General features: G+C 35.7%; 1 protein-coding gene across 1 annotated transcript in view; it reads left to right on the top strand.

Annotated features, from left to right (window-relative positions):
• INPP4B (inositol polyphosphate-4-phosphatase type II B) overlaps positions 1-26,318 on the top strand; it is a 599,434-nt gene that overhangs the window by 237,517 nt on the left and 335,599 nt on the right. Inside the window, exons 3-4 of the mRNA XM_058550121.1 lie at positions 22,314-22,524; positions 24,400-24,444. Coding sequence (XP_058406104.1) covers positions 22,434-22,524; positions 24,400-24,444 — 136 coding nt within the window. The 5' untranslated portion in view covers positions 22,314-22,433. The remainder of the gene's footprint in view (positions 1-22,313; positions 22,525-24,399; positions 24,445-26,318) is intronic.

Genomic DNA, 26,318 nt, shown 5'->3' with positions numbered 1-26,318 from the left:
ATATTAGATAATTTTCTAGAATCTAGATAATTCAAGCCAGAAAAAAAAAAAATCTGTCTGCTTCAATGGTTTAGCTTTTTCGGGCAGAAGATTTTTCTTGACCTGAATTATATGGTTAATTGCTTCAAATTCTGATTATACTTTGCATGTGAAAATATAGCCTTAAGTACCAGTAAGGAGTACTGCAGTATGAGTTTACTAAGTAATTTTCAATATCAGTATTAGTAATATTTGTTCTCTTAAATCAAACAGACAAAGGAAAACCACAAAAAAAACACTCTTCACACCTCATGTGCTCTGAATCACACTCCTTTCCACTGAAAATGCTTATTCTCCTTGATTTGTAAAAATCTCATAATTTAAAAAAGTCATAAAGTGAGGAAAATGACTTGGGGTAGTGCCTACTTTAGCACCTAAAGAATGATTTGATTTTTTTATAAAATGTGATTTTGTATTTGCAGCAATAAAAGTTTCCAAGACCAGAGGATTAGCATTAGCCTACACTTATTCCAGAAGAGAGGTTGTCAGCATCTGTATTGGAAAGGGCATTGACTTCTTTAGATCAATTATTTATTATTAAAAAATAAGAAAAAATAAAAAAAATGAGAAAGACAAAAAAATTTAAAAAATAAGAAAAAAGTCATGACAAATTCCGTAGGATTTCATAACTTAGAAACAAAAAGCCTCAGAAAGGGCTTTCATCCCCAGAAAGACAAGACACAGCTGTCCCTTAATTACTGCTCTCACCATTTGCTTTCTACTAGAAATGTGTCTCAAATTTGGAATCTAATTAGAAATCTTAATTGAAAATGGCTAAAAGAAAAAAAGGAAAGAAAGAAAAAAGATCAACATCGAAACATAAAAGTAAAGAGAAAAATAGAAATGGTAATATTCCAGCCAGCTTGAATAATCACCTATCTCAAAAGGAGGTGGACTCTGGGGAACACGTTATCTGGCACGAAATTGAACGTTAGTGTTCCTTCTTTCAGGAGAAATTTTCTCAACCAAATGATGAGTCTTTTAATCTCTATAATTGTAATTTTCAGAGGCTATATTTTGCTCAGTGTAAAACAATGTTTTTATTTATTTATTTTTTGTGTGTATGAGGAAGATTAGCCCTGAGCTAACATCTGATGCCAATCTTCCTCTTTTTGCTGAGGAAGATGGTCCCAGGGCTAACATCTGTGCCCACCTTCCTCTACTTTATATGGGACGCCGCCCACAGCATGGATTGATAAGTGGTGCGTTGCTGCGTGCCGAGGATCTGAACCCACAAACCCTGGGCTGCCCAAGCGGAGTACGCTCACTTAACTGCTATGCCACCAGGCCAGCCCCAAAAACAATGGTTTTAAGGTTTTGAGGCCTGAGCTAAATTACGGCTCCTTAACTTGTTCCCTGTCTGACCCTGGACAAATTTTCTGACTATTCTCCGTCTCAGAAGTGGATAACATCTCTAAAACGGAATTTTTAAATCTCATTTTGCAGCGTGGTTTCTTTCTTATTTGTCTCTTGGCTTACACACTGACTGGTACGTAGTAGCAGATCTAGATATATTAAGTTCTAGAAAGGAAGGGAAGAAGAGAAGGAAGTAAAAAGAAAACAAGGCTACTTTGAGAATATAGGTCATAATATCTAGCACAGAATATTGCAAATAGTAAACATTCAGAAAGTGCTTATTGATTTCGTACCCTGTAGGCAAAGACTCAAAGGCAGATTCATTAATCCTTTTACTTAAACTATTTTTTTTTCTTGTAGATATTTTGGATTCTGCTTCCCGGATTGTAAACTCCACTTAAAGGCATAGGGACATATTATTTCTGAATTACTCACAGCACGTTGCAGGCCGTTAGGCAGGATAGTTGCTCAATTAATATTTGTTTAATTGAGTGAAGCTGTGAACTAACAGTACCAGGAAGTAAATAACCCAGATTGTCCTATTCCCCGGTTTACAAACACCGTTATCTAACATCCTAAGCAAGAGCTTATGCCTCCCTGTGAATGATTTCACTTCCTGCTGCTTCTCCATGCACTCTGCTCCCATCAGATTAGCCAATTTCCTGTTACTTATGCATATTCTACATGTGGCTTTTTGTCTTTGCTTACATTACCTTCATTTTCAATAGTTTCTTCCCCGTTATCTTTCAGTCTTCCTTGTTTTCTCCCTCTTTTCCTTTCCCTTCCTTTTATCTCTCCCAATCTTTGATGTACAAATCTCTTAAAGTCAGATCAAATGTCATCTCCTCCATGAAGCAGTCCCAGGGATCTCCTGAGATTATCTTCTTACCCCTTTGATTTTTTTGTTTTTTTGTTTTCAGGCACTATCCTTTGCTCCTCATCTGTAGAAAGTGACCCTGACACAGAGCCAGTGAAAGCTCAGCTTCATACTATGTTAGTGGTTCTTTCCTTCCATCCTCTACTTTGTTCTGTTACTCTTTCCCAAAACCTCACTGAGGAAGTGGACCTCTGGCAAAGTTTGCTGCTTCCTTCCACACTGGTGTCTGGGTTACTGGTGGGATGCATTTGGGCCATGAGCACCAGGCTGCAGTCACATCAGTTGTCTGAGTCCAGTTGGCTTTCTGAATGGATGCTTAGTTTTGGCTACTGTGTCCCTCGGAGTCAAGAGCCTGGCTCTGCACCCAGTGGTCTAGGTGCCCTGATTTCCAGGACACCTGCCCACATCCCTTTCCCTGTGGCCTTACTTTACTTTGGGTATCCTCCCCTGATTTACTGCTTGGATACACACGTGTTGCTGAGAATGGCCCTTCCACTCTTCCTGACAGTAGAAGCCTGTTTTATTACTTCCCCATCCCTCACAGGAAATTCAAGGAAGCCTCTATTTGTTGATGCCCATTCAGATCAAACTTGAGTTTATCAACTAAGTCTTGGTAATTTGGACTCTTGGCCCCTATAAATCAATATTTCTTTCTTAGTTTATTTTTCTTACTCCTTTATGGAACAAATTTCTTCTTGCTTCCTCTCATGCCTCTGCATTCCTCTGGATTGAATTCACATTGGTTATCAAAGCATTCCAATTGTACCTCTCTTAGGCCATCTTCCTCTTGTCTAGCCATGTTAATAATAGCAAATATTGTCAAAATTAATAATGCTAGTCATATTTATTGACCACTTTCCATATCTTCCAATATCTTTTTTGTTTAGTATTCTCTGTTTAAACATTTACATATGGTAAATTTCATAGCTTTTGGTGTACACTTCTAGAATTTTTGACAAATGGAAATGGTCATATACCCACTACCACAGTCAAGATACAGAACATTTACATCGCCCCAGATCTTCCCTCTTACTACTCCTTAATGATCAACCTCTCCTACCCACCTCCAACCATTAGAAACCACTGATCTTTTTCTGTTTCTCTAAGTTGCCTTTTCCAGAATGCCATATAAATGGAACCATACAGTATGTAGCCTTTTGAGTCTGGCCTCTCTGACTGACCGTAATGTGTTTGAGGTTCACCTGAGTTTTGTGGGTATCAGTGATATATTCCTTCCTATTGCTGAGTAATAGTCCATTTTATGGATGTATTTTGGTATGATTATCCATTTACCACCTGAAGAACTTTTGGGTAATTTTGAATTTTTAGTAAAAAAGAAAAGAAAAAAGCCACTAAAACCAGGTTTTTGTATGATCTAAGGTTTCATTTTTCTTGAGTAAATAACCAGGAATGAGATTGCTGGGTCATATGTTAGGTGTATGTTTAACTTTATAAGAAATTGCCAGACTTTTTTCCAAAGTGGCTGTACTATTTTACCTTTCTAGAAGCAATGTACAAGAATTCCAGTTCGTTCACATCCTTGTTAGAGATTGGTATTGCCAATTTTTAAAAAATTTAATTATAGCTATTCTAATAGGTATGTAGTGATAGCTCATTGTGGTTTTAATTTGCATTTTCCTAATGATCTATAAATCAGTTTAGGGAGACTTGACATTTTAACAATAATGAGTCTTCCAATCCATGAATGTTGTATATATCTTCATTTAATTTTATCTTATTTTACTTCTTTTATCGATGTTTTATAGATTATAGCATACAGATTCTGTACATATTCTGTTTGATTTATCCCTAAATTTTTAATGGTTTTTGGTACTATAATAAATGGTGCTTTTTCTTTTTTTTTATTTATTATTATTTTTTGCAGTAACATTGGTTTATAACATTACATAAATCTCAGGTGTACATCATTATATTTTGATTTCTGTATAGATTACATCATGTTCACCACCCAAAGACTAATTACAATCCATCACCACACACATGTGCCTAATCATCTCTTTCTCTCTCCTCTCTCCCCACTTCCCCTCTGGTAACCACCAATCCAATCTCTGTCTCTATGTGATTGCTTATTGTTGTTTTTATCTTCTACTTATGAGCAAAATGGTGCTTTTTAAAGACTTCATTTCCCCATTTTTCATTGCTAGTTTAGAGACAAATGATTTTTGTATATTGACCTTATCTTGTGCAACTTTGATAAACATTATTTCTAGCTATTTTTGTAGATTTTTGGGGGGCTATTTTCTACAGATAGGATCATATTGTCTGCAAATAGAGACAGCATTAGTTATTTCTTTCTAATCTGTATGTCTTTTATTTTTTTCCTTGCCTTATTACATTGGTTAAGACCACCAGTATGACATTGAAGAGGAAAGATGAAAGAGGAAATTCTTGTCTTATTCCTGATCCTAGTGGCAAAATATTGAGTTTTTATGAGTCAGTTATGAAAATAGCTGTAGGATTTTTGTAGATGTCCATTATCAGGTTAACATACTTCCCTTCTACTCCTAAATTGCTGAGAGTATTTTATTTTATGGCTGACATTCTTATTTTACAGATGTAAGATTTTGTCAAATACTTTTTCTGTATTTATTGGAATGATCATATGTTTTTCTTTTTTAATGAATTACATTGATAGATTTTTTTAAATATTGAACTAGTTTTGCATTCCTTGGGTAAATCTTTTTTATATACCTTTGGATTGGATTTGCTATTGCTAAGATTTGGTTGATAATTTTTGTGTATGTCTAAGTTCATGAGATATTGGTTTGTATTTTTCTTTTCTTACAGCATCTTTGATTTTGTATCAGGATAATGCTGGCCTCATAAAATGAGTTAGGAAGCGTTCCCCCTTTTCTGTTTTCTTGAAGATTTTGTGTAGATTGTTACTATTTTTTCGAATTTTTGGTACAATTCACCAGGAAGGCCATCTAGCACAGAGTTTTATTTGTAGTTTTTAAATACAAATTCGATTTCTGTAATAGGTACGGGAGTATTCAAGTTATCTATTTCTTCTTGAGAAGTTCTTCCAAAACTTTAGATTTGGTAGTTTTTTGTTCAAGAAGTTGCTTAATTTTATCTGTTATTCCTTTTATTTTCATAATACTGTTCAGAATTTTTTGCTACTGTTATTTAAGGTTTATGGTCTGTAGTGATGTCCCCTCTTCCATTCCTGATATTGATAATTTATAGCTTCTCTCTTTTTTTCTTGGTCAGTCTGGTAGAGTTTATCAATTTTATTTATCTTTTCAAAGAAACAGCTTTTGGCTCCATCAATTTTCTCAATTGTTTTAATTTTCAATTGCATTGATTTCTGCTTTTATTTTTATTATTCTCTTCCTCCTGCTTGCTTTGAGTTTAATGTATTCTTTCTAGTTTCCTAAGATGGCAGCTTAGATCGTAGATTTGACACTTTTCTAATATTAGGATCCTAAATTTCTGTAAGCACTACTTTATTAGCTGCATCCCACAAATTTCAATATTATTTTCATCTCATAATTCAAATTATTTTGTAATTACTTTTGTGACTTCCTCTTGGCCCAGTGGTTCTATAGGAGCATGTTGCCTAATTCCCAAACATTTGTATTTTCCATATATTTTTCTGTTATTGAATTCTAGTTTAATACCATTTTGGTCTGCAAACATACTTTTATGATTTCAATTCTTTTAAACATGTCATAGTTCTATGGCCCATGTCAAAAAATGAGGACTGCCTTTGGGTCAAAAACAGGAAAAACGGAGAAAAAGTGAAATATTCACCCTCATGTGGTTTACTTCTCAAAGTTTTAGCTCCTTCCCACAATTTTCCTTTTTGATGATTTTTCAAAATCATCAGTTGGTTCCTTTTTTTATTTACTTCTAATCAGTGGGAGATATAGTGTTTAGTTGACTAGAAATAGAACACCTAAAAACTTTGCATATATTAATTTATTTAATTCTCCCCACAATTAATTAGACAAGTATTACCATTTTCTCCATTTATGGTGAGAAAACTAAGGGATAGTACGTTTAAGTAATTTGCCTGTTTCCAGAGTAAGTAGCAGAGCCTAGGCAGTCTGGATCCATAATAGGCAGTCAGAATCCAAAATTAACCACTTTGCTGTGTAACCTGTCTCACACTAAATTACTGTAATAATAAATGCCATGTGAGAGGGATTCAGATGTTCATACTAGACTAACATAGATTTAAAGAATAAAAGAAAGACCTCAGAACAACACAAGAAATAGTCAAAGACACATTTATTAACTTGCCAGACAAGGGAGCAAAAACTGATTGAAGAAATTCTCAGAGTAGGTCACTAAAGGGAAAAGAGTCAGGGAGTGTTAAGTGCTAAAATGTGCCCAGGGGTGGGAATGAGGAAGGGTGGGTGTTATGTTGGTTATGCTATTTAAGGATTAAAAACTAATACTTTCGCAAAGACAGAATATAAGAGGGAACTTTTCTATTTTTAACAGTATATTCCATGTACATGTCACATGATTAATGATTAACAAATACGTCACATGATCAATGATTAATAGATATATGTCATGTGAATTAATGATTATGGTATTACCTTTCCTTACTTCTCCCTACATGTGGGATCAAAGCAATCCTAAAAGTTGGAGAGCCTCAGCCTGAGATGAGGAAGATGGGAAAGTCAACACATGTTCTTTTATTCAGTCTTCAGACATAAATTAATGACATACTTTTCATATAAAATTTGAGCTTGTGTACCATACTGCCTCCATGGCAATCCTTCATAAACTCCAGCAGATCACAGAAGATTAACCCACATTATAGAGGGGATTTGTTGAATCAATCCATGATTTTCTTTAGTTCCGTGAGATGCACTAGAGAAATGCTAGATGAATTTGCGGGTGAAGCAATGGCTTGGAACTTCACTACTCAGCCTCGTTCTTTTATTCTTCCCAATTCAGGTTTAGCAATTGAATTTTTTTTTCCCATTAAATATTGTTTGCTCTTACTTTCATTGTAGTGCAGTTTTATTGAGTAAGTATTTTAAGGTAGAATGTGTGACTGTGTACATATTGGAGTGTAAGGAAACTGCTTGAAGTGAAAGAATTAAGACTCATTATTTGTATGCAGTAGCCGCTATGAATGAGAAAACTCAGTTATGCCATATTATATTCTTTGTAGATGACGTCAGGCACTCTATGAACTTCTCTGGAGAGCTAAAGTGAAATTCTAATAATCACATATATACATTCATTCTTGCTTGTCATAATAAAAAGCAGAAGATAAGAATTTTAATTAAATTCATTATGTCTTACTTCAAAATTTCAAATTTCAAAAGAAAATGAGCAATTAATCATCAGAAACTATAGATAATTTAGTCAATACTAATTTGAACTGGAAATGTATCATCACGAGGAATTCAATCAGTTCTGTGAATTAATAGCTTCCAATGTCTGTATTAGAAATGTCCTGCAGATATAATCAAAGCTTCAGTTTTAGTTTTCTCAAGCACATGGTATTTCACCGGCCTTGGGTGTATGTGTGTGACAGTGTTCGCAAGGATTCTGAAACATTTGATGTTGCTGAGGCAGCTCTTCCTCAGAGTCCTCTTTTTTAGTACATGTGAAGAAAGAATCAACCTCCAGTCAAATTAAACTTCTCTCTATACATCTCTGCTTCTTGAGATAGGCTTTACATGCGTGGCTAGGAGTCATTATATTTGGAATATGCAGTTTGTTGAATAAAAGTATCAGATAAAAAAAAAAAAATCTGTCATCTTAAAAGCAGACAGTAAACCCTGTCCGTCACTTAGTTTTTCAGATGATAGAGAATGTCATTAAAAAAAATATGCAAGCATCTAGTGAACTGCTATAAAACCCTCTCATACTATATTTTCAAACCTTTGCTGTGCGATAGCAATTTTTTTTAAAAAGTGTACTTGGGGCTTGAGACCAAGTTTTACATGTTTTTGTTAAGTAAGCAAAATCCAATGTGTCACATGAAGTATTTATAGAAAAAAAAATTTCCATGAGATTTCAGTCTTTTCTGGAACATCCAATAAATTTCCTATCCTTTGTATGACATGTGAGAAGCAACCAAGAGTGTCACACTGAAGAAATGGGTAAAAAACTCATCTCAGAACCAAAGACCTTCTCTGTAACCCTAACATGGCCACTAGCCAGCTGGGTACATGGAGCTCTTCTATCCCAACTCTGGGCCTCAGTGTTCTCATCTCTTAAATGAGATGACTGTCAGTTTCTTTAAGTCTCTTCAATTCTATATTCTTTTAAAACATTTTATCCCAGTATTTTAAAGAATGATGATACATTCTTTACATCTTCAAAGAAGATGACACATGTAACCAACCTGTTGCAAAGACATGCTAGAGATTAAATCAAGCATGTTTTCACATATTTGCTTTGTAATTCTTCAGGATGCTTTCATTTTCATGACTGACACAGAACAATATCTAACAAGTCAGATGGCTGACTAGCTATATGCCCAAAGTTGGTCCAAGCGGTCCTCCTCAGGACATCAGGTCACTGTTGGAAACTAAATTCTGGTGCAGATCTGACATGGTGCTGAGGCAAAGCCCTCTGAGTTCTCAGGATTAAGGATGCCTCGTCACAGGGGTTGACCGAGCCTCCTTTTTACTTTATATACAATGGAGACCAACATGTTCTTATCCTAATAAATGAGCATTTGTTCTTATTTGAAACAAATAAGCAAAAGACTGACCTCTGAGTTACAACAAACCAAGGCGTAGTCCCTCTGCTTGCTGAACTGGGTTCTCTGCATTGCTGCTTTGTGTTCTATCCTTTTAAACATCAAGATTTTGCTAGGTTCAATGATCATTTAATACTCACTGTGATTTGGGAATATTTCTTGACTGAGACTGGGATCTCTGAAAGGGAGTCCTATGATTCGAAATAGCAAAGGAAGAAAATATTACCCCTTTGTTAAGCAACCAGAATGATGGATCTGGAGAATTGGATGTGTTCAATCATTAGATTCTATTTTCAAACTTCAATCATTTTGAATATTTATTCTTGATTTTTTTTTATACTGGCTTGTCCATGTGAAAGTATTTTCACATCAGGACCAAGTAAAAGAACGAGAGATGAGTATGTCTCAATCAGACAAGATATTATAAATGGAATTATAAAAATATCTATAATGACCTGGTTATCTCTTTCCTGGGGGTCTGGTACTTGGGCGTTAAATGTTCTGTTGATAAGTTATAGATTTTCCAGAAGTTTTTATTTTTAAGAGAGAAAATAATGTAAATAAAAGCATAAATAAAATAAATGTCTCCTAGACCTTCCTTCTTTCTACCATTCTGCCCTAATTTCTTTCTTAAGGGATAATAAAAGTGGAAATTTTTTTTATGGTAAAACGAAAAGTGATGGCAGGTAGAATAGAGAGAGGGCTCTGGAATCAGAAACTCAAGTTCACAACCTTGTTTCTCCAATTACTAAGTGGATCCTAGAACAAATTACTTCTTAACCTTTAGTTCTTCACCTATAAAGCTGGAGTTACATCTTCAATTTATTGTGAAGATTAATGTAATGCATATAAAGTGATAACACAGAGCACAACATAATATTTACTCAGAAAAGGCACATAAATACTCAGAATTTTGGCTAAAATTAATTTCTAAAGCAGTGGTGGAGTTAGAACTCTGTGAAGACTGTAGATGGATATTAGTAGACCCTCCTTTGATTTGGTATTTACAGGGAGGAAATAGAATTGTATCATGCTGGTCAATTGTATTTTATTGAATTGATTCTTTTGTCTCCACCTTCTCTCCTCCTCCCTGTTTCCATGTGTCATAATAGTTGAAACCACTGCGTGCCCTTAAACTCCCAGTCCTGACATTTTCAGTCAATTGCTGAACTCTAGATGATCTTGCTTTGATGACATTAAGACACTAGTTCTTATTGTGAACTGCCATCTAACTGTCCTTGCCAACCTCCAGCACTTTCCAAAGCGTGGCATGCAGTGACCTGGCTCTGTTTAGCACCAGAGGTACGTTGTTCTGACCCTGCCAAGAACCAGGCAGACTTCCAAGAGTCAGGCAGCAGAGCTGAGGCTGGAGACAGCAGAGATAAAAGGCAGTAAGAATGGAGACAGAATCTAGGCTGGGTTAGGACTGGTCATTGGCAAGAGTCCATCACAAAGAGGCCAATTAATAGGTGGGTGGGAGGGTAGGTGGGTGTCAAGGGCCCCGGGCAGATAACAGATTATAATATCCTGGCTAGAAATGAAAGTGCGGGAGGTAGGACATGAGCCAATGGCTAGAGAAACTGGAACTCGGGCCAGGATCCATGACAGCTCCTGGCATCAGTCTAGAAAGTCTGGTTAAGTGACATGGACCTTTAGCCCATATTGGTTTTTTATCTGGCAGAACTCCCTCTTCACCTCTTCCAATTTATGAGCCTGGAATCTGCATAGTCTTCTCTGCCTTAAAGTGGTGCTTCTCAAGCTTGAATGTGCACGGGAATCACCTATGCTACAATGCAGATTCTCATCTAGTAGACCTGAGGTCTGGCTCAAGGTTCTGCATTTCTAACTAGTTTCCAGGTGATGCAGATACTGCTGGTCCAGGGACCACATTTTGAGTGGTAAAGCCTTAAAAGACTGTTACTGTTTGATCTTGCTAAATCTTCGTGTCTTCTGTTCCATCTTACATCAGTGCTGCTTCCTCATGGAAGGTGAGAAAAGGTGAGAAGAACATTGCTGGTTAGTTCAATACTGAGCCCCAGCAGCTGGACTTTTGATCAAACTGGAGCCCTGACAACTCTCATCTTTATTCTTCTTGTGACAAAGCAGATCCTCATTGAATTTAATATTGGTAGCAAAACCATACTGCCCTCAAGAATTCAATTGTCTCCTGACACAATTGGTTTTTCGGGGCAGGAACATTCCCCCTGAATGCTCATACACTGCTCTGATGGGAGTTACCCTCTACCTGGTCAGGGGCCTCATGAGAAGCCGGGAGAGCCTTGACCTTAAATATATGCCTGATTGTTTTTTCAGGTAAAATATCGAATTTGCCAATTTATGCCATTTTCCTCAAAGGGAACTGCTATTATTTTTTAATGATATAAAACAAGAATAAATCCTTGTTACTGAGAATGGGAGCCTGGTGCAAAACTTTGAATATAATTATCCTACAATTGATGGTAGTCCTCAAAGTAGCCTGACATTTCCCATGAGGGGAAAGAGCAGGGAAGGCAGAGGTAAATCCCCACCTGGCTCATATTCCTGGTTTTACCTCTTCTTGGCATTGTATAGCATTTGGCTGATCCTTAGAAGCCCTGCCCATCCACACTCTATCTTGCAAATTGCAGGTGTTTAGAAGGTTTTTAAGTGATTTGGCACGTGAATTATATCTGGTTTATCATAATAAACTCCTGGCTGCAGAAGTTTTGGGACACTGACATGAAGTGAGCAAATTTAGTGGCTAAAGGCTACACCATCACCATAACAGAGACTTGAAATTCTGTTTCTTTTTGAAATGGATAGTAATTAATAATTCATTCAACTCTTTATGTTAAAGCACTGTTTTTTGGAAACTTAAACAAAAGCCACAGCTATATAGTGTCATCAAGCCTCCAACACTCCCTGCCTAGACCTTAGCCTGAACAGGCCAGGAAACATCTTTAACCAGAGGTCCACTTAGAACCCAAGAACAGCCCATCCTATGATGCCTCACATCCCTGTCATCCTGGGACACCACCTAAACCACAAGCGCCTCCTGTCCTGTGTCCTTGCCCATTGTGTCATCCATTTTGCAATGGGCTTAGTTGGCCATGACTCAATATTCCCTTGATCTTCTCACTTTAAAATATTACATAATGTCCTTGAGGTATTCTGTTTCTGTGAAAAACAGACTCTTCCACCTTCTACCTCTTCAGAAAGTGTTTTCTTTGTCCCTTTGTCTTAATGGATACCTGGTTTTCTGCTCCCCTGCTGCCTACTCTAATGGAGACTGGCCACACACCACAAAGCCTCAAGGTAGTGTTGCCATTTTCCTAGTGCCACAAGAGACCCCTTAAACTGTTATGACCTTATTTAAGATTGCAGATGCCTGACTATACCATACCTCCACCCCTATTTATCATGCTCGTTGGCAAAACTCCTGCTCACTTCAGACTTGTCTAACAGGCACATGGTCTTCAGCTGCCCTGGTGGTCTAGTGTTAAGATTCTGCGCTCTCACCGCAGAAGCCCAGGTTCATTTCACCAGTCAAGGAACCACACTACCTATCTGTCCATTGTCATACTGTGATGGTGATGTGTTATAATGCTGAAAGCTATGCCACCAGAATTTCAAATACCAGCAGGGTCACTCATGGTGGATAGGTTTCAGCAGAGTTTCCACACTAAGACTTCCTAGAAAGAAGGGCCTGGCCACCCACTTCCAAAAAAAATTGGCATGAAAACCCTATGAATAGCAGTGGAGCATTGTCTCATACATCACTGGAAGGTGAACAATACCGGAAGGTGAAATGATGGTGCAAAAAGACCAGGCAAGTTTCCACTCTGCTCTACACAGTGTCACTAGAAGTCAGAATTGACTCAATGGCACTAACAACAAACATAGTCTTACCCTGGTCCCCAGGTCCTGCCTTCTAACCTTCTTGGAGATTTCAATTTCAGTGGGAATAACCCATCTAACATCCTTGATGCACAGTTTTTGTCTTACTGGTTCTGGCGACCACCAACACTACTCCATTTCAGCCACCCATTTATCCCATGGCAGTACTGGAGACTCCTCATCACTTAAAACTGAACTCGTCTGTCATTTCCCAATAAGTTACATCTTTCCCCTTTAATGACTTCCCAATTCAGCCTAGAAGCTGTTCAGTCACATCAGTAGTCTTACATTCTTGGCTTCACCTTTTTCACACTGCATCAGCAGACAAAACCCCGATACTATGTCAACTAAACTGTCCTTCTCTACCAGGCTGCTGAGCACTGCTGGAGAAAGCCACACAGCTAGTCAGACTGAGACCTCCACAAATATGTGGTCCCCAGGCCCAGCTGGACCCACACAACTGCCCCACTGGTTCCTTCATCCAGTGCTCATAAAGGCCTGCTTAAAACTCCCTCTGCTCAAGCTCCTACCCTACTTTGTCCCCATTGCCTCTCAACACATGGCTTTGCCTTTATAGTTAATTAAATTCAAAATGAATATTTAGGACATACCAAAGGTATAAAGAAAAGTATAGTAGAAATTTTGTATCTATTACCCAGTTTAATAAATAAAACTTTCCCAATAAGGTTGAAGACGCCTGTGTTCCCATTGCTGATCACATCTCCCACACACACCCCAAATATCATAACTTTGCTAATTTTAGTGTTTATCATGCATTTCTCTGTGATTGTACTTCATGTGTATGTACCTCTACACAATACAGAACTAGAGTATTATTTTACATGTTTTATAATTTTCTATAAGTGCCATCATATCCCTCCCTCTCTCTGTCTTCCTGCCCCTCCTCTTTCTTCTCGTTTCTCTCTACTTTGTAAAGTTAATCAATGTTATGTGAAATAAAGATCCATTCTATATAGAATAAGTAGACCACAATATATTTATTTACTTTCTTATTGATGACCATTTATCCTGTTTCAATATTTTATTATTAGAAGTTGATTTGTTATGAATATCCTTTAATTGTCTTCTGGTACGCATTTGCAAGAATTTTCCTAGAATATATGCTTAGAAGTCGAATTGCTTTTCAACTTTACTAGATATTACCAAATTTAGTTGTGATTGGAACACCAACAGTGCATAAGTTTGTATTGCTCTAAATCATCATCGATATTTGAGGTTTTGAGACTTTAAAATTTTTCCTTATTGATGGTTCTGTAATTATATCTCATGTGGCTTAATTTGCATTTCCATGATAACTAGTGAAGTTGAGAATCTCTTAATATGTTTCTTGAAAATATTTTTGAATTACCTATTTACATATTTTGATAGTTTTTTATATTGGATTGTTTTGCTAACATTTTTGATACATTCTGGAAACAATGTTCGTCAGTTATGTTCATTATACACGTTATTTCCTTTTTCTGCTTGTTTTAGGTTTAATTTGCTCTTTTTCTAGTTATAAGGTGAAAGCTTAGATCATTGATTTGAGACCTTCTTTTCTAATATAAGCATTTAATAATATGAATTTTCCTTCAAGCATATTTTGTTATGTAGTATAGTGATTTCATTCTGATTCAAAATGTGTATATATATATATATATATGTGTGTGTGTGTGTGTGTGTGTGTATACCTCTGAATCACAGGAGAAGATAGATAGATATATAAAGAAATGTATTGTTTAATTTTCAAATATTTGGAGGTTTAATTTCATTGTGGTCAGAAAATACACTTGTTTTTATTTAAATTCCTTTAAATTTGTTAAAGTTTGTTTCATGACCTAGGGTATAACCTTAGTGAATGTTCCATGTACACTTTGAAAAAAAATGTGTGTTCTATTGTGGTTGGATGAATTGTGTTATAAATGTCAATTAGGTCAAGTTGTTGGTAGTGTTGTTCACTCTTCTATATCATCACTGATTTTCTGTCTACTCATTCTGTCCATTACTGAGAGAAAATGTTGATGTCCAAGTATATCATTGTGGATTTGTTTACAGCCATGCATCGCTTAACACTGGGATACATTCTGAGAAATGTGTCATTAGGTGATTTTGTCGTTGTGCAAACATCACAGAGTGTACTGAAAGGGAACAGAACTTGCCACTCCAAAATGTGTCTCTTTAACATGAGGATTATTTTACTCTGATTATTTTTAAGAAACTGAAGACTCAGAAAGTGTTTCTTGTTACCTCTCCCTTAACTGCCTAAAAGAATTCAGATCAAAAAAATCTGCCTCAGGAAGCAAGGTATCATCTTGGCATAACATGAACTAGATTGTAGACAGGGAGGAACCTAGAAAAGCCTGTTTATTAGGCTTCCCTCTGTGTTCTTTTGTTTCTGTGTGGCCAAACACTTGTTTTCCAAACATTTGCTTCTTTTTACCCACCTGTGAATTGCCTTCCTTCCATTTAAAGTCCCTGACTCTCCCCACCTGCAACACCTTCTTTTATCTTTAGCTGAAGATTGTATTTAAGGTAAGGGCTTTGACCATTTTGGCAAATTACTTGATTTTCCTGGGTTTCTTCCACGTATATATTGTTGTTAAACTTTTGTTTTTCTCCTGTTAATCTGTCTTATATCAATGTAATTCTTATACTAGCCAGAAGAACCTAGAGGCGCAGATCAAAATTTCTTCCTCCCCTACCGTACTTGCACAAACATAGATGGTATAGCCTACTACAGACCTAGGCTATATGGTACTAATCTATGAGACCACTGTTGTTTGTGGGGTTGTCCTTGACCGAAACATTGTGTGGAACATGACTGTGTTTCTCCTTTCAGTTCTTAAAGTTTTTGCATATGTGTTATGAAATGCGGTTTTCAGGTGCATTTACCTTTAGGATCATAATGTCTTCTTGGTGAATTAACCATTTTATCATTATATAATGTCCCTGCTGATAGTTCTTGATGTGAAATCTATTTTGTCTGATATTAATATCAGACTTCAGTTTTCTTTTGATTAGTATTTGCGTAGTATATATTTTTTGATCTTTCTACTTTTCACCTATTGATGTCATTATATTTGAGTATAACTATGACAAATATAGTCAGATCTTACTTTTTTATCCAAGCTGATAATGTCTGTCTTTTAATTGGTGTGTGTGTGTATGTGTAGACTGTTTGCATTTAATGTGATTATTGATGTAGTTGGATTAAAAACAAACATTTTGCTAGTTCTCTATTTATTCCATCTGCTTTTGTTCTTTTCCCCTGCTTTTAGATTTATTGTATATTTTTTGTTATTCCATTTTTATCTCTACTATTGGCTTATTATTTGTATTTATTTTTAAAAATTATTTCTGGTTACTATATATACTTAATTAATCACTGTCTACCTTCATTGTATACTATACTTTTAGTGTAAGAACTATACAGCAATAACTCCTCATCCCCCCCATCCTTTTTGCTATTGATGATAAACATTATCCTTTTATATATGCTATAATCATACAATACATTGCTACTATTTTTGCTCTAGGCCAGTGGTTGTCTTGCAGACCAAATTCTGAATACCAATTAGTTTTGCAAATAAAGTATTATTGTAACACAGCCAAGCCTATTTGTTTATGTGTTGTCAATGGTGCTTTCACACTACAACAGCAGAACTGAGTGGTTGTGGCAGAGACTGCATGGCCCAAAAAATCCTAAAATATTTACTATCTGCTCTTAACAGATTAGATCCGCCAACCCCTCCTTTGGACAATTATCTTTTACAGTCACTAAAACCAAGAAAAGATGAAATTAACATTTATTTTCTTTTATACCATTTATAGCACTCTTTATTTCTCTTTTAGATCCAAGTATCTCTCTGTTAAGTCATGCTTAAAGAATTTTCTTTAATATTTCTTGTAGTGCAATTCTGCTGACAATGAATCTGTTTTTATTTGTCTGGATAAGGTCTTTATTTCTTAGTTTTTGCAAGTTATTTTTACTTTGAATAGAATTTTGAGTTGACAGTTTTTCTTCTTTAAGAACTTTAAGATGTCAGTCCATTATCTACTGGCTTATATAGTTTCTAACGAGAAGTTCACAATACTGTCTTATCTTTGTTACTCTATATGTAATTTACCTTTTTGTTCTGGTTGCCTTAAAAATTTTCTCCATATCTTTGGTTTCCAGTAGTTTGAATATGATATATGTTGGAGTTTTTTGTTTGATTGATTTGCTTGTTTATTGGTATGTGAGTATGTGTGTTTACTCTGCTTGGTGTTTTCTGAGCTTCTTGGATCAGTGTTTTGATGTCTTTCAATATTTTTGGAAAATCCTCAGCCATTTTCTCTTTAAATATTTATTCTGTCCTTTTCTTTCTTTTGAAATTCAAATAACACGTATATTTTGTTTGGTGTTGTCTCACAGTTTTTGAATGCACTCTTATGCATTTTCAGGTTTTTGTTTTTCTTTGTGTTTCAGTTTGGGTAATTTCTATTGGCCTATCTTTAAGTTTACTGATTATTTCCTTGATGAGGTCACATCTACTGATGAGTCTGTCAAGGGCATTCTTCATTTCTGTTACTGTATTTTACATTCCTAGCATTTCCATTTGATTCTTTCCAATAGTTTCTATCTCTGCTAAAAATTCCCATCTAGTCATGCGCATTGTCTACCTGTTCCATTAGAGTCTTTAGTATGTTCTTTTCCCGATAGTTCCAACATTTGGGTCATATCTGAGTCTGGTTCACTTGATTTTCTTTTTTGCTTTTTCTCTTAACTGTTTTGTTGTTGTTCTCCTTCTTTCTCCTCCTCTGCCTTCCCTTCCTCTCCCCTCCTCCCTCCCTCTCCCTCTCCTTCTTTTCCTCCTCCTCCTCCTCCTCCCCCTGACCTCCTCCTTGTCTTTGTCTTTTTCTTCATCTTCTTTGTGTGATTTGTAGGAAAGTAGAGTATAAGATAAATAGTATTTAGGCTTAGAAGTGGATATTCTTCTTTTTCTGCTAAGCCTTTAGTTTGTGTGTTGGGGGATTTGGTCAATCTAGCCAGTAACAGGGGTAGGTTTGGGTTTTGTTGTTGCTGTGGCTAACCTTCAGTGCATCACTAGTTTCAAACTCCTCTGAGATTCACTTGTGCTTAGGGTGGGGTTTGGGTGGCTGGGGACTTTGTTCTCCACCTTCCACTTTAGACTTTTCCTGGGAACTTCTAAATTAGAAAGGTTCACTATTTATGCTTTTATGCCTCCCCCAGTGGTAGCCTGCTGTTACCTGTTTCTTTGTGTTTGCTTCTCTGGTGGTTGGGGGCAGAGGCATTCTCTGTCATCCTATTTTAGCCTTGATCTTAGGCAGGGTCTGTGCTCTTAGGTCTTGGGAATTGGGCTTTCTCAGTGATCCTGTTTCTGTCTTATCCATAGAGGATCAGACTATCTCTAATGATCTGGTTCCAGGAAGCTTTCGTATTCCTCCCTTGTTTCCATCTCCTAATTGCAGTGAGTCTTCATCTGTGCCCTGATGGCAACAGGGTCTGGTGTTTTTTTCTGCAGGCAGGATCCAAGTGGTACATTATGCTTTTCCCACAATAAATGCTGCGTCCTTCCCACAGGCCTGCATCATCAAGGGATGCTTTCTCCAGATACTCACTCTGCTCCCAATCTTTCTCATGAGCGTCTGGTGAGGTCCATGCTTACCAGAAATGTCTGTTAGTGGATGTAACTACCCTTGAGTTTGTGGCTCTCACTAGCTCTATACTCTCTCACTAGCCCACTCTTGACCTTTAGTAAGTCATTAAACATTTTGGCTAAATTCTTATTATCAGCTTGTTTGGGGCCTGACATCTCTTCCTCCCTTGGAAGCTCTGCTCCATGAAGGCATCTGTCTTTCCTCTGATTGGTTAAGGAAAAGTTATGATTTTAAATATTATTCAACTTTTTCTTGAAGTTATGGTGGGAGTAATACTCTTTATATCTTTGTACATCCTAAACAGAAGCTAGAAATTTCTGTGCTACAAATATATTTTCCCAGTGTGTAATTTGTTATCTCACTTTTTATGGTATCTTCTGCTCACAGGATATTTTTATTCTAATGTAGTCAAATTTATTAACATTTTCTTTTATGGACTGTGCTTTTGAAGTGAAGTTGAGAAATCTTTCCTTATCCACAGTTCATAAATATGCCTTTTTCTTGAAAGGAAAAAAAAAAGATGAGACCATTGGGGAGAATATCCTCAAGTTTCTGTCCCTTACTTTTCAGATCATATCTCATTTTCTATTCATTCCTCCTCCTCTCATTACAGCAGATTGTATCATCTAGATTTGTTCTTGCCCCATCCATCATCTTCCTTTCTCCTTAATCTTCAATTCTTCTTTTGTTTTTCTGGCTATGCCCTTTCAGCATTTAAATATGCTCAAGTGTCCCCATTCCTAAAAAAATTAAGCCATCTCTTAACCCAATGATCTTGTTTACTTGAGAAACACAGTTAAGTGGAGTGAGGACATGGTTCCCTCAGTTGTTCCTCTCTGCTGCTTCTCCTATCGCTGCTGGTGCCTTTACCAACTAACTTCTATGCTTGCCCCTTAAAATACTTTGTGCCTTAAGGTTGAGTCCTCAGTCATTCCTTCTTCTCACTACATGCACTTTCTTTCAACGACTTCATGCATTCCTTTGACTTCAACCATTAGCCAACAATTTCCAAAAATATACTTTTCCAGCCTTAATATCTCCTGTGAGATCTAGACCCATGTGTTCAACTGCTTTCTGAATATCTTAAGGCACCTCAGAAACAACACAGTTAAAACTAAACTTATCATTCTTCACTAAAATTTCTCCTCCTTTATTTTCCGGATAGTTTAGTGGTTCATAATTCACTGGATTTCACCTGAATTCCTGTATTTCATTATTTCAACTCTAATATCACATCTAATTCCTTCACCAAGGCCAGGTAATTCTATTTATAATTTTCTTTGGAATTCAGATTCTCTTCTCCAGTCATCTGCTTCTGTTTTGGCTTAGATCCTCTTTATTATTTTATTTTCCTAGAATATTAAAGTAACCAAGTTGGTTTCCTTATCAAGTTGCCACATTACAGTATATTCTCTACTTTGACACCCAGTAAACTTTCTAAAAATCAAATATCATCATGTCACTCTCCTACTTAAAGTATATTTAATGTGGCTTCTTTCTGCTCTAAGAATTAGGTTTAGTGTCTCTAGCTATCTGTTTTAAATATATTTGTGGTATGTAAAATCTTCAATCTATTTTCATGCATGATGTCCAAACCAAAAAATTTCTAAAGAGACATGGAAAAGGAACTATTGTACCTAACCATAACCATAGGTAAATGCTATATTTACCAGCTAGAAATGCAGGGGTTTTCTAGAGCTTTCTAGTAATGCAACTGATTCCTTCTGAGGTATGTGCCTTGGTAACAAGTATCAAATCTCAAATTTGTCCTTAGATGCAATAAAGGTAGAACAAAAATGAATAAAATCATAAGAGATTGTCATATAATCCTTGTTTTGTATATTTGGCTTCATTCTCTCTAAAACTGAAGACGTTCCTTTTTAGTAAATGAACTAGTTTTGAATGGGTAGTATGCTTAAAATGGGACCGTGCTAATGAGTCTTTTTAGGCATCTTCAATTTTCCTCACTCACCTCCAGATGACACAAGTGAACACACACCCACACACAGAGTTGACATTTATTTTATTAATCATTCACCATTAGTGTGTAGAGTTGTTATTTTGCCAAGATTCATCCATATTACGTTATTTAGGTCTCTTTATCAGTTTTTAAGATGACTCATCAGGATTAGAGGTTGAGTCTTTGGTCAAGAAATGTAGTGAATTTGAGCCAGCCCTGATAGCCTGGTGGTTAAGTTCAGTGAACTCTGCTTTGGTGGCCTGGGTTCAGTTCCCCAGGCGCAGAACCATACCACTCGTCTGTCAGTAGCCATGCTATGTGGTGGCTCACATAGGAGAACTAGAAGGACCTACAACTAGAATATACAACTATGTCCTGGAGCTTTGGGGAGGAAAAAAAAAAAGAGAGAGAGAGGAAGATTAGCAACAGCTGTTATCTCAGGGCCAATTTTTCCCAGGAAAAAAAAACAGAAAATAAATATAGTGAATTTAATAAAATCCTTGTATCTGAGTCCCAAATACATGGTGGTCTTCCACAGATATTATTCCACTAATGCTAATGCATTTGTCATAGGTTCTTGAGAGAATGTGGTACAATGAATATATGCCTGTCCTTTCAGAAAAGACTTCTAAATTTAAATAGTCAAAAAAGAAACTAGAAAGTATTATCTTAACACAAAATATAATTTTCAAATTGACAGATTTGGTCTAATTGATGGTGCAATAACCCTTTACTCCAGAAAGTATTCCTGGTTGTATCCTTAGAAGCCAATGTGTATTTATTTGCAACTTTATTGTACTATTTTCTAATCATTCCAAGATGCTTTCTGGATTTAATTCTTGCCAGATTATCTTTAAAAACTAGAGCTGAATTGTAAATGAAGCTGCTTTGTTAAGAACAACAAAGAGTAAGGCTGTGGATTTGTGAAACTGGAGACCAAGTCAGTATTCCAAAGCAAACTTGATTGCTGCTGTCTCATTCAACAACTTTAGGTAGACATTTAAAGATTTTTAGACATTTTACTTCAGCTGGTAGCTTGATTTAAAACAACATTGATTTTTTTTTTTAATTCATCCTTGGTCATGTATATCATGCTAAATATCAAAATGAATTTGAAACTATTTGAGACTGTATAACAAAGTATTAAATTCTTGGAGAGACTTTTATCTCCATGCTAATTTTCCTCATTTTGCTGTTACTTTCATTTCCCTTGAGCTTTAGCTTTTAAGAATTGTTATTCATTCTTTTCACCATATACCCCAATCATTAAATAATTAAACCTTTATCAAGCAGAGCAGTGAGAGACTCTATGGATAATGATGAGGTTGGAAACTCGCCTGTGCAACCTGTTGGCTCATCTTGGAAGAAGAATGTCATGCCAAATTATCTTTATGTGCTCATCAATAATGTTCTAACAAGGGTGGATGGAGAGATGAGCACAAAGGGCAGTTCTAATGGAAGGAATGATAGTAATATTACCTTGGCAAAACATGCTAATGCCTTAACAAGATGCTATCTGCTCTTACGGCTAAATCAGGTGCATATTAAGGTTAGCAGCCCCTATAGCTATCTGCTATTTTACAGAATGAATGAGAAGAGAAAGAATATAATTTCAAAAATTAGAAGTTCCTTATATGACCATAAAATAATTGTATAGAAAATACCCATTAAACACAGAGTTTATTGTACATTAACTGGGTTGATTGGTCCTGAAGGTAAAAGTGGGAGAGATAGGAAGGAAGTTCATATGAAGGTATTTGTAGTCTCTGCCTCCCTTTATTCTTGGCTTTACACTGAACTCTGAAGTAACACAGATTTTTGCTATTGTTTCCTAAATGCAGAATTTCACAGTGGGATATCAGGTCTTTAGTGTGAAGATACATCTATACTAAACCAGGAATCATTGGCAGTGACATTTGGGCACGAAAACTTGGAAGATTAAACAATTGTGAAGGTTGATCATGGAAATCAAAGAGGAAGGAACATCAGAAGAAGGCCAGCACTTTCTTCCCACACCCCAGGCAAATGATACTGGGGACTTTCAGTTCACGAGTAAGTATGTGCATGCTCCTTGTAACTCTGAAAATGCAGATTGGGTCAGCTAAACACACGCATGTGTATTCACAGAAGCTTGGGTTCTAACAGATAGTCTGAGATTAACTAAATTTTTTCCTTTGCACTATTTGTTTTGGTGTTGTGAATCTATGATATGCCTCTCATCTTTTATCTCGAGAGAGATAGATGATAGTTTATCAAATGGTTAAATGTCAAATAGTAGAATCAAACTTCTTGAATGTTAATTAAGACATTAATAAATACTTTTTAAGAACACCTTCTAGTTAGCATTTTTATAATCTCATGTGGAATTATTTTTCAGAACATAGAAATTTTCTCTTTAAAACCAAAGACAGTAGGGCAAAATGGTTACACTAGATGCTTAGACTGTTGCTGCCATACCACTGAGTGCTGAGTTACATAAAGAGAGCAAGCTTGGAGATTTGGCCAAGATTTGTATTTAAACATCAAGATTGGTTTTTGTGCTACTCAATAAATTAAAATCATTGGAAGAACTGTATGTATTCTCTCATGTTTAAAATTCTAGGGTTTGGGTTTATTGTTTAGCATGAATTGTGTCTTTTTCTTTTCTTTTCAGAAGATTCCTGTTGCCCGATTATTTAACACTGGCAAACATATGCCCAATCTCTCGTTTAATTTACATTATAAAAATAATCTTTAGAAAACGGTATTGGTTGGATGCATTTTTTGAGAAATTTGGTTGTCAGAGCTTACAGCAGAGTTAATTGTTAATAACCTTTTTGAAAATCCACACTATTTGAAATGCACAAAGATCTACCTAATGATTGTCATTCTAACATTTCTTGGAAAGTCTAAAATTGTTAACTATAGCATTGTTAACTATCAGCAGGAGAAAAAGAAAATGGTTACCAGGCAAAAAATGTAAACTCTATAAATAAAAATAGTGATTTTTGTACAAAGAGGTGATTCTAACAATATATTAGTGACCAAATGCTAGTAAATTTAGATTGTATCTGATGAATGCACCAGTAAAAATAAACAAGGAAAGGATTCTTTTAATATTCTTACATTTATTGCCAAATGGTTTACTTTTCTTTACATTTAGTTTTGCTTCTTTGGCCACCCATGAGTCGTAACAAATGGCATCCCAGTCCTCATCCCCTCTTGTTTAGGAAGCCACTGCCCTGTGTGTGGTCTTCGGGCATCTACCTACCACATTATTACTTGCCACAGTCTGATCTGTCTACCTTTTAACCATTAGATGTTCCACTTCCTTACCTTTATTCTCAGACTCACTTTCCATCCCACTTCATCTTAAATCATTTAGCCATGTCACTGGATTTTTAAAAAATTTCCAACAAAAGGAATAGAAGGATTTAACAGAATGTTGATTTGAACTATCAATAAATTGGCAGAATAACCACCACCATAATATCTTCTATAACCCAACCAGAGATATCCCTTTAATTAGTAATTTACTATTTACAGCAAGTCCAAGTGGTTTGAAAGAAAAATCTCTATAAGAGAGTACTTTGGTGAGGTCGTCCTTTTTGAAGTTTCCTTCTCTGTCTGTATGCATCCAAAAGAAACAGATGCAGTTGAGAAATGTTTTGTATTTGTCACTGCTTACAAAAACAATATTTCTGAGCTTCTTTATGGCCATGAAGCTAAATAGATCAGTCAAATCTTTGGTCATATCTAGTTCTGCTGCAAATACTATGTCCTATTCTGAGAACTAACTGCTTATAAGTCTGATTAACTGAGTTTATCCATTCTGCCAAATAATGTATTTCTACATTCAGGGCAGAGTGCAACATAGTAATATTCAATGACATGTTTATGATAATAAGTTAAATATCTTTAATTTGAATTTGTACCTATTATTTGTAGGTATTCAGAAGACTCCAAATGAACCACAGTTGGAATTCATCCTTGGTAAGGAATTCCATCTTATTTATATTGATAAATATAATAATAATTTGTATATACAGTTTGCAGCTTATAGGTACATTACTTATATATTTTACAAACTTTTATGAACATTGTTCTATAAAAGGTTTCATTCTATAAGGTACGTTTTATTTTCTCTATTTTATAAGTAAAGAATCTGAGCTGAGGAGTAGGTCAGTTCACTACCAAAGGACATAGGGTTCAGTGGTGATAGAGTTGTGTCTCTCAACTAGATCTGCTGACCACAAATCTGGTGCACAGCACTCATTCTCATGCAGTGACTGGATTTTGTTGCTAATCAACATTTCTGGAAATCCATGTGCCTGATTATTTGCTTCTTGGGCTGGAGACTGGCCTGATGTGGAGTTTTCCTTTATTGCGTTTATAAGTTCTTATCCCTTTCAGTCTCACTCACTCAAAAATATCCCTTTTCTATTCCATCTTGATCTTGTGGGCAGATCCTTAGCATCTGAGAATTTAACTTTAATTCAAAGTTATGACTTGCTTAAGCACCTCTGAAGATCTGTCACATGTAGAAATTTCTAAGTTTTTACAAGGGTGAATTGAAAATGCGGACTCAGAGGGTGATCCACTACTTTGCTAGTGAGTGGGGCCTGCTTCATGTTTGAATCAGGTATGGCTGCAAAAGGCTGTTAGGAAATTAGCTGCGAGAGAATATTTAAAGAGGTTAAAAATATGGTTCATATGAACTATTTAGAGAGAGGTTATTTTTTTTTTTTCCTTTCATGGTTCTGAAATATTTTGAAAGTTCACTGATATCTTTACATATTTTTTGTAATGAAGTTTTGTAGAATCATACATGTATGTATTCAATTTCAGATACAGAGACTGGATATATTTTAGTATCCAAATCTTTAAAAATTAATGTACATATTTTATACAGTTATGGGAAAATTGAAATATATATATTCTATATATATATATATTCATTACCTATAGTGGCTTTTAGTGGTCTGAAGTCCCAATTATTTTTGGAACATACATTTTTGTTATATAATAACGTAGGTTTCAAAATTGTATCCTTTTCTCAAAATATTACATTTTGAAGCATAATTTATTAAGACCACAATTGTATATAATTTATTTTTTTATTTTGTTTGTTTTCTCTTTTTAATAGACTTTAAAGAAGTCTATTAAGGGGGGAGGCAGGAGGGTGAAAGGGATAATTTGGCACGTGTGTGGTAATGGGTTGTAATTAGTATTTGGGTGGTGAACATGATGTAATCTATGCAGAAATAGAAGTATAATGATGTACACCTGAAATTTATACAATATTATAAACCAACGTTACTGCAATAAACAAAAAATTAAAAAAAAAAAAGTAAAAAAAATAAAATGATAAAAAATAATAAAGAAACAAATGGGAGGATAAAGGATAAAAAAAAAAAAAAGAAGTCTAGTAAACTACTGCAAAATTGAGTGAAAGTATAGAGATTTCCCATATGCCCCCTGCCCTCACAGATGCATAGCCTCCTTTTCAACATCCCCTGCCAGATTCGTACATTTGTTACAGTTGATGAACCTGCATTGATACATCATTGTCATATTAGGGTTCACTCTTGGTATTGTACATTCTATGGGTTTGGACAATATATAATGACATGTATCCATCATTATAGTATCATACAGAGTATTTTCACTGCCCTAAAAATCCCCTGTGCTCTGCCTATTCATCCCTCTCTCTCCCCTAACCCCTGCTAATCACTGATCTTTTTACTGTCTCCATAGTTTTGCTTTTTCCAGAATATCAGATGGTTAGAATCATACAGTATGTAGCCCTTTCAGATTGGCTCCTTTCACTTAGTAATATGCATTTAAGGTTCTTCTGTATCTTTTAA

The sequence above is a fragment of the Diceros bicornis genome, chromosome 11 (genome assembly GCF_020826845.1).
Source record: "Diceros bicornis minor isolate mBicDic1 chromosome 11, mDicBic1.mat.cur, whole genome shotgun sequence".
Classification (NCBI taxonomy): domain Eukaryota; kingdom Metazoa; phylum Chordata; class Mammalia; order Perissodactyla; family Rhinocerotidae; genus Diceros; species Diceros bicornis.
The sequence above is the reverse complement of the archived record's forward strand: the minus strand, read 5'-3'. Positions and strand labels throughout refer to the sequence as shown.